General features: G+C 33.4%; 1 protein-coding gene across 1 annotated transcript; it reads right to left on the bottom strand.

The window, feature by feature from the left end:
* Nucleotides 1–5,751: 5,751 nt before the first annotated feature.
* LOC132176666 (patellin-4-like) lies at nucleotides 5,752–9,654 on the bottom strand. The gene is made up of 4 exons (XM_059588933.2): nucleotides 8,545–9,654; nucleotides 7,107–7,231; nucleotides 6,878–7,019; nucleotides 5,752–6,009 (listed from the first exon to the last, which is right to left on the bottom strand). The coding sequence occupies exons 1-4, from the start codon at nucleotides 9,652–9,654 to the stop codon at nucleotides 5,752–5,754; spliced, it is 1,635 nt and encodes a 544-aa protein (XP_059444916.2).
* Between the last annotated feature and the right edge of the window lie 82 nt (nucleotides 9,655–9,736).

Below are 9,736 nucleotides of genomic sequence, written 5' to 3'. Positions count from 1 at the left end.
GATACACGTATTTTTTTGGAAGCTATTCGAAAGGAAGAATTACGATTTCCATACCCACCTAGAGGATTGTATTTAATAAAAATAACAATTATGAATTATACATGAAAAATATATATTTTTCAAAAGCTTTTTATGACCGTTATTCGTATATTTTTTTGCAGAAAAATATTACTTGGTAGACACAGGATATCCTCACATGAAGGGATACATGGAGTCATACAAAGGGGAGCGTAAAAATATTACTTGGTAGACGCAGGATATCCTCACATGAAGAGATACTTGGGGCCATACAAAGGGGAGCGGTATCATCTACCAGACTTTCATCGCGGAAGCCAACCGAGGGATATGCATGAAATTTTTAAGTATGCACGTTCATCACTTAGATGCACTATTAAAAGAACATTTGGAGTTTGGAAAAATAATTATTACATTGCATGTCGAATTTTCCTTATGATAAACAAGTGAAAATCGTGGTAGTGTTTATGGCTCTTCATAACTTCATTAGGAAGCACGCAATAAAGGATGTTGAGTTCTAGCCATATGATGATGATGAGGATTTACTTCCTACTAACAGTATAGGCGATCACGAAGCACAAGATGAGTCAAGCATACAACAATCAGAGACGTCCAATGAAAATTCTATGAACATTGAGCGTGATCATATTGCTAATCTACTTATGACCCGCTAATTTTTTATTTTTTTAATGCCATTTTATTATAAACTATTTAAAATGTTGTAAGGATCTCCTTGAATGTTATTCTTTTTTATGTGTTAAATACTTTGAAGTGTTGTGGTGTTAAAAAGTGTGTTAAATACTTTCAAATGTTAAATACTTTAAATAATTTTAAAAAATAAATAAAGAAAATAATTGGCATCACTTTTTACTACGTATAAGTATAAAAGAAAGAAAATGTTGATGTTTTGTTATATAAACCATTACAAAATAAATTTTAGTTGTGAAAGCTAACATTAAACATTTTATATAAAAATGTTGGTATAAAATGGAAAAAAAAAAAAAAAAAAATCATTGCCAATGTTAGGCCTTTATTGAAAAATATGTAATGATTTCACGTAAAAAGACATATATTTGGTGGGACGTGTAATTATTTTTTTTAGCCTATACTAAAAAAAAATCATTACATGTCCTTTATTGTCATTTTTGCAACTAAAAGCAATTTTGTAGTTTTGTTACCAAACATCAGTAACATCAAAAAAGCACTTAAGACATGCAGTTACCAAACATGTAAACAGTTTTTCAGTAATAGCACTTTTGCCAAAAGCTCACAGGCAAAAGCTCTATTTTCTACCGCAATTCTAAACATGCTCTTAATTGCTTAAGCCTTTAAGAATTAAATTCATGAGCTCAAAGCTCTTTTAGTTGCTTAAGGGCTTGTTTGAAATTAAGTTTGAGTGGCCTAAAAGTGCTTTTATCACTTAAAAAGTCTGTTTGAATAAAAAAATATTCATTTGGTAAAAAGATTAAAAGCGTTTTTAAGGGTCCAAAAAGCCTAAAAATGGCCTAAAAACACTTTTAGTAAAAGCTTAAAAATGAAGCTTTTGCCCAAAAGTTTTTTGACTTAAAAACTTTATTTCTCAAATACAATCCCAAATAGGCTTTAAGCCTTTATGAGTTAAATTCTTGAGGCCAAAGTTCTTTTTATTCCTAAAACCAATCAACTCCAAAAAATAAGTCACATGAAAATTAAATTCATTGGCTCATGCTTTATAAAATAAAATGGAAACTTCACTTACCCCCTTTATACTTTCGCGTTTTTTGCAGACACCCCCCCCCATTGTTCAAAACTTATCACTTTGGTGTATCAAACTTTCGTTTCCTTTCAAATACCCCCCTAATGTTAGCTTTTGCAGTGTAAAAGACCTTTCTACCCCTAATTTTTTTTTTTAAAAGAATTATTTTTAATAAAAAATAAGGGCACGATTGTAATTTTCCACCATTTCCGTTAGGATTTAACAGAAAATCCTAACAGAAGGGGCAAAGTGAAAGGAAACGAAAGTTGGATACATCAAAGTGAGAGATTTTGAACAATGGGGGAGTGTCTGCAAAAAGCGCGAAAGTATAGGGGGGGTAAGTGAAGTTCCCCCTAAAATAAAACAACCCAAATAAATAAATATGTAACTTCAGCCTAAAACAAATAGTCAATTTACATCAACTAAAAAATGGACCTAAAAGGAAAAATACAGTTAGTTCCAATAGGCTCATGACACTTGTCATCCATGACTTGTCACACGACACTATTAATCACAATTAATTTCACTAGACAAATATAATTGAACTCTAATATATTGCTTGTTATTACCATCTAGTATTTGAATTGGATATCATCTGTTTGTATATGTATGAAGTTGATGACATGAAGAATTAAGTACTACAGTGTTTATGCAATGTAAAATTCTAAGTTAACGTTATGATGTTTTAAGGTAAAACCTTATGATGCTTTTTCAATAGTTCTTATTATGATGTAATATGTTAAGGATAGCTTTATGAGGTGATGATTTGCCATGATGGTTTATAAAATGATTGTCAAAAGATAGTTTTACAAAAAGTATTTTCAAAAGATAGTTTACAAAGGGAATATTTACTTGCTGAGTCGTGGACTCATACTTCCATCTTTAAAACATTGTTTTACAAAGATTGAGCATGTTGGCAGAGAAGACGAGAGTAACCAGAGCGATCAGTAGGCAAGGTTTTCAAGGGTAATATAGTTCATGCTCTACGAGGTTTACATGTTATTGTACGGATGACCGAAGTTAATAGACCATAATGTTTAATTAAGGTTGTAATTAAGTTAAACAGTTGATGTAAATATGTGACTCTGAATATAAATAGATTGTAATGTTTTAGTGCTCTGGCGAATTTTTATATTTTATGAATGATGTCTTTAGTTACAGGGTCAAATCACTGAATCAGCTTGGCAAACAAAGTGATGGCCACACCTTTATGTCAACATACTTTGGTGAGTTGTTGTATTGTGTTGTGCCTTCTCTGATCACTTCGGTCAAATATTTATATATAATAGACACCTCTTCATATACCATTAACTTTTCTCTCTTTCTTAAATTCTTTTTCATGATCTAATGGCAATATGAAAGGGCTGCTCTCTTTTTTTTTTTTCCTCTTCTCTTCTCTCTTTTATTTGGAGGGAAAAAGGGCTCTTCCCCCTTTCCTATCCCTCTCCTTCTTCCTCCTCCTGGTAGCAGTGTTCAGTATCTTTTTTGTAGTCTATTTCGGTCTCTATTTTGGTGGTTTTGTTTTAGATCCAGATCTAGATCTAGTTATTCATGGTCAGATCTACTTGTCCCAGCCGGCTTCTTCACTTTTCTTTGCTTCTGCGCCGATCAACCACGGAGTCTCACATGTTGGAGCGTGTTTCTCACGCGTCGACTCGTGGATCCAGTGGCGGAGCCAGACAATTGATATTGGGGATGCCGCTAAAATTTTTTTAATGATACCGAGTGGTAACTTGCGTAAGTAGGATATATATATATATTTGGGTGGAGGGAGGGTGTCGTGTGGAACTTAGGTAGAAAAATAACAAAAAAATTAAAATAATAATAATAATAATAATTAAAAGCTCATGGCGCCCCTAAAGTCTCAAGTGGCTTCGCCACTGTGTGGATCTCATGTGCTAAGTCGTCTCTTCCCAGGAATGTCGACGATGGCGTGCTCCTCCGCTGCTGCTTTTGGTGGGGTATTGTTGTTTTTAGTTTTTTGCTTTGATTTATTTTTTGTTCTTTTTGTCCTACCTTTTGGGTTGCGGATGTGCGTTGACTCCTGACCTTTGGGTCGATGAGGATTAGATCAGTGTGATGGATTATCTCTTACGGCTGGAAAATAAGTTTTGGGATTTGGGCTACCCATGGTCTTAGATCTAGTTTGCCCGGAAGAGATCTATTTCATAACTGAAATTGTACATGAGTTAGTGGAAGCTGATGTCATAGATATGATTTGATTGTAAAAATTTTCTAATTGTATTTATGACTTTTTAATTTCATAGTATTTGACTATGTTTTATCAGAGCTTTATGCTCTTGAATCTTGATCTTTTATGAATGAATTTTGAAAGATTCCCGTTAAAAAAAAATAAATAAATAAAGAAAAGAAAAGAAGAATCATAGGGTAGTGCATGTATTCGATTGACATGGTAACATCTTTAAAAATTTAATATAATGTTCATAAAGTAAAAGCATAATGCGTGATAACATATAAACATGAACATTTTATAACATACAATCATGACATTTATCAAAGCATAACATAAAAATTAAAATTAAATAAATAAATAAATAAAAAAGAAAGAAAGGAAAATCTACCTTCCCCTCAAACTACCATCCAATTGACAATGTTACCCTAAACTTTCAATTCTGACAATGTCTCCTTAAACTACAAAAAAATGTCATTGTCTCCCCCAATGACCAAAATACCCTTCATAAAATAGAAACAAAAAGTTAAAAAAAAAAACTAAAACTAAAACTAATTTTCGGGGTGTAGAAATTAATTTTTTTTTCCTTTTTTTTTTCTCAAATTTATTGGAGTATTTTTGTCTTATTAAAAAAGTTTAGGGGTTTTTTATTTTATTTTTTTTTTTCTTTTCTTTTTGTTGGCCTTAGGGGGGACATTGTCATTTTTTTTTGTAGTTTAGGGGGAACATTGTCGCAATTGAAAGTTTTTTTTTTTTTTTTTTTGGCATTGTCAATTAAGTGGTAGTTTGAGGGGGGTATGTAGACTTTTCCAAAAAAAAAAAAAAAAACACTATAAAAAAAATACCCCTAAGGGTGCGGCTAGGGCTTAGGTGTCTCAAAAAAAAAAAAAAAAAAAAAAAATCTACTTTAATTGTATAAAATTATCATGCTAGAATGTATCTTAGATGAAATAAAAATGCTTCACATAAAGTTTTTCATGCAATTGATCCATATGCATGTGGCTAAATTAAAATTATAGGGCTCTTAATTTTTATTTTTTTTTCTAACACTTAGCTACATATTAATGACATTTCATCCCTTGAGTTAGGTTGATCTATACTAAGGTTGGATGTTACACCACCTATGCTAATAGATAATCATGCAACACTGCTTGTGATTTGCACTTACTAGCCATTCAATTGGCATCTCAATACAACATGAAACTCTAATTTTTTTATTTTTTTATTTTATTTTTTATTCAGATTCAGGGGAAAAGGAAAGGGAAGAAACAAACTACAATAAAGAAAGCCAAAACAAAAAAAACAAATTACAATGGAGGGTCTTTGTCACTCATAAGTAGCCATTCAAAGTGTTAATTTATATCTACTTTATAACCATGTAAAATCCTGGATAAAAGACATGACCTTGTCATGCCTCAAATATAACATCCAATGCATATATATCTCAGTTGTTGATACATTATGAACAAAAATATTCCTCTAATGCTTATCATAGCCAAGCAAAATTGTCCTTTGGATTATTTACCCAGCTAGTTTTCCAGCTCAATGGGAGGGAGAAAATTATTATTTTCCTTAAACTATATAATAAAAAATATATGTAAACACACTAGTTTTAACTTGAGCAATAGCCTGTTTGGGATGTTAGAAAGCTTAAAAAGTACTTTTTGTACTTAAAAAGTTGTGCCAAACAAAAGTACGGACTTTTGGCAAATGAAGGTTTTGTCAAAAAACGTTTTTTTTTTTTTTCCACTTAAAAGCTTTATTTCTCAAACACAATCCCAAACATACTCCAAGTATTATAGTACGTAGCTCAAGATGAGGAGCTGTTGTTGATCTTGTATCGGTAAAGAACATGCTTTTTCTTGAATGATACATTATCAATTGTGAGCACAACTTTTCCTGCTTCATTGTTCTTGAAAGAGTTGCGAATTGAACCCTCCTGCCCACCTATTTTCCTTTCCCTTTGAACAATGATGCTGTATGATCCCTCATGGTTGGGCACAAATTCCTCCTTGTAGCTTACTTCCCAACCCAAGACAGTCAAGTCCCAGATCAAATTAGTTCCAGCCTGTTGATACCAGAAAACACAAATCTTTGTTAGAGTTGGGAAACCACATTAAATAAGTTTTGAAGTATTCTAAAAGACAGGCCAAGTTAATTGCTTCCCACACTTCACGTCAGGGAGTGTCTACTTGAAAATGCGTGTAGCATTTCTCTTGTCCAATCTGAGTTGAAGTATGTTGTGAAGTTGAAAACCACTTCTAGCAGTGTAACAATTCTCTCCGGTTTAAAGAAAACTAGAATAATAAGAGGCTGTTTGAGATTGCGTTAGGAAGGCTAAAAAATACTTTTAATACCTAGAAAGCTGTGCCAAACGAAAACTTGGCATGTTTGATAAAAAATTTCAAAAGTATTTCTTTAACTTTTTTACTCTAAAAATAGCCAAAACACAATTTTAGAAAAATCTTAAAATTGAAGCTTTTTTCTAAAAAGTTCTTTTTTGATTTTAAAAGCTCTACTTCCTAACATAATTCCAAACATGCTACAAGTGTAGAACATCATCTGCAAAACAATCCCAACCCAAAACCACAAGTAGCAAAACTAAACTAAACACACCAAGCAAGTTTGCAAGATAATTTGCCAAACATGCTTACTAAAATTGCATTGAAAAAATAAGTGGTCTCTCCCTCCTCTCTATACAACACCTACAAAAAAACACATAACATTACCATGATAGACCCCCTTTGACAAGGCAATCTCTAATCTGTAACCACATATAGCAGTCTAACTATACTCACCAAGAAATTGATATCCATACATACTTTTCAAATAGAAAAACATAAGAAAAGGGATATGCTTAGAGGAAAAAGAATAGAAGAAAAGGGATATGAAATTGCAATATCAACTCAAACTTAGAGAAATCTCTCAACTTGTACCTCTAATACTGGAATCTCAATACTTTCTGTTGATCCAGCATTGACAATGACCTCCATGACAGTATCTTCAGTGGAGAACTCAGAATCGTTTTCCCGCTTAAGCCCTCCATAATGGACTGGAATTTCTGACACAGAAATGTATCTGCAATGGAGATTTTATAAGTAACTTCCAATAGTTTTCAATAGACCCACCATGGAAAGAGGCAAAGAGGCATTGGAGAGTTCTTACTTGAGCAAGGTTTCTCCAACCTTGGCCGGGCGGGCGAAGACAAATTTGCTCTTGGTTCTTTGGGTTAAGAAAGGTGCTAGAAGAACAGTAAAGGCATAAAACCAGAAAGGGACATTGATGAATATCTACAAACAGAGACATCTGGTTAACCTTCAATTACTTTCAAAGTAAATTTAGACATACATAAAGTTAGCTTGGTAAAATATTTACAAGCTTTTTCGATTGAAGTATCTACATAGGATTCAGTAGAATTATTATATATGAGGCTGAAACTTAAATGGTTTCTTGGAAGTAAAACCTATAAAAGTTGAAAATTCTGAGAAAAATTATGTAAAAATGTGTATGTTCCTTCTACCTTGTACGATAATATATAGTTAGCAAAGAAAATAAAAATGGTAATAACAATATTATACATTAAGAAACAAAATAGAGTTTAGAAAATTCCAAAGCAGTAGGCATTGAAAAATTCACTTTAGACCCAAGTTGATATTTATCCGATTTACTCCCCAGGGGTGGGTCTAAAGGGTCCTATCTTAGTGGGAATAGGATCCTTTCCATTTCAAATCCATTCAATTTCCTTCGGTTAGTGCATTTAGAAGGGTAGTGTTATCCAAAAATTTTAACATAAAAAAAAAGTTGGACAATTTTGCCCTTCTAAATGCACTAACAAGAGGAAATTGAGGGAATTTGAAATGAAGAGAATCCTTTTCCATCTTAGTGAGGTTCTATGTCATTTAAAAAAAAAAAAAAAAAAACAAAAACAAAAAAAAAGAAGAAGAAGAAGAAGAAAGCTTTGAGAATCCAAGAGGCCATCTAGCTTGAGTAATGCTAGAAGTAACTTTTGTATCACTCTAAAAATGATATGGCTTCTAAAATCATCATTAAACTTGTGATTGATCATTATTGAATTTTGATCAAATGGTTATTTTAAAAGCCATCTCATTCATAGAGTGACATAAAAGAAATACAAAAGTGACTTCTAGAATTACTCATCTAGCTCAGATGGTATACCAACATTGGTCTGGATTCAAGATCAAAGATTTAACCTCATGTAACCTCCTTTTCCTCCCCCATAAAAAAGCCTTGGCTTTCAATATGGGCGGGGAAGACGGAACAAGGATTTTTATTGCCCGAACAAAACAAGGCTTAGTTTTTTTTTTTTTTTTTTTTTTCATAAGTAACTAGCCCTAACGGGAGGGGAAGAGGAAATTTAAACCATTGATCTTCGGTTTATGAGGCGTGGTCCCCAGCCGATTCACAAGGTATATATTCAATTACCTTGGAAGTCATAAACTAATGAAAAACTGATTTTGATGAAAAACAAAATTTGGAAGAAAACATGGAAATTTATCTTGGTAGGTTCTTCGCAGGCATTTTAGTGGAGGATATTCAAATATACAAAGAAAATTAAAGCCACCATGCATGATGAAAAGCTTACATTTTTTGCAACAAACTCAGGGTAGTTGTCTTGGAGGAGGCCAACAACTTTGTTTGTAGCAAGGCGAAGCTCCTTCTTTAAGGGACTGGGAGCCTCCATAAGATTATTGATTTGGAGGAATGAGGAGAGACCACCAGGCTTGAAATCCAGCTTCTGAATCCCCTTCTCCATCAGCTGCACCCTCCACCTCAAAAACTTTTCTCTCTTCTCTTCTGTTCCAAGTATGTTGTTATACATGTCATCATCCCCAAACAAGCCAAAATTGTTGTAGCATACAGGGTGGCCATGGCGGTCCACGCCATTCATGTAACCTATTGAGTCAAGATCAGAATCAAAGTGTTCGTTCAAGATCGAATCGATGTTGTTTTCCTTCCTCCATTGAAGGGTATTCCTTAACATTTCAAAAGCTTCATTGGCATTGAACTCTCTAGCCCTCAAGAACTTCAATAGTATTTCATCAGTGCCATTGTCTCCTTTATTAGGCAGTAATATGACTCCCCACAGGGCATTATCATCCTTTTCTTCTATGATTTCCTTCTTTTCACCTTCTTCTCCTTCTTTCTCTTCTAATGGTTTTGTGTTTGCTTGCTCTTTTCTCCCCTTGAGCAAATTATTCCCATGAATTGCTTCCTCAACCTTGGCTCGAAGCTCGGCGAATGCCTTCTTCTCATAATCTTTCAAATTGGAAAGGGAGTTGTTGCTCTCTTCCCTTAATGCAGAATCCTTCACAAATGTAGGAGGTGGTGAACCATCTCTTTTTTCAGCTTCATCATCTTTCTTTGGATTCTCATGAGTCATGATCTTCCCTCGAATAGCTTCCTCAATCTTTGTTTTCAGCTTGGCCCATGCCTTCTTCTCAGGAACCTTTAAATGAGAGAGGAAGTTGACCTCTTCACCAAATGAACGATTCTTCTCAACTTTGTTTTCCTTCTCTTCCACTACTATTTCAGCTTCATTCTTTGTATTCTCAGTCACCACCACCTCTTTCTTTGGTTCTCCATCTCCTTCTACAATACTATTCGCATTTGCCACCTTAACATCTTTGTTTGAGACATCCTTAGATGGATTTTGGTCTTGTACTTGTTCATCAATCTCATTAAATTTCTCCATTTTTTAATTTCCTAGTGAATTATGGGAAATCAATGAGTAAAGAAAAAGGAACTACTTCAAATATGGGAAAGAACAATGTAGA

This window comes from Corylus avellana, chromosome 3, assembly GCF_965113065.1.
Source record: "Corylus avellana chromosome 3, dhCorAvel1.hap1.2, whole genome shotgun sequence".
Taxonomy (NCBI): Eukaryota; Viridiplantae; Streptophyta; class Magnoliopsida; order Fagales; family Betulaceae; genus Corylus; species Corylus avellana.
Note: the sequence above shows the minus strand (reverse complement) of the source record. Positions and strands in the feature narration are given on the sequence as shown.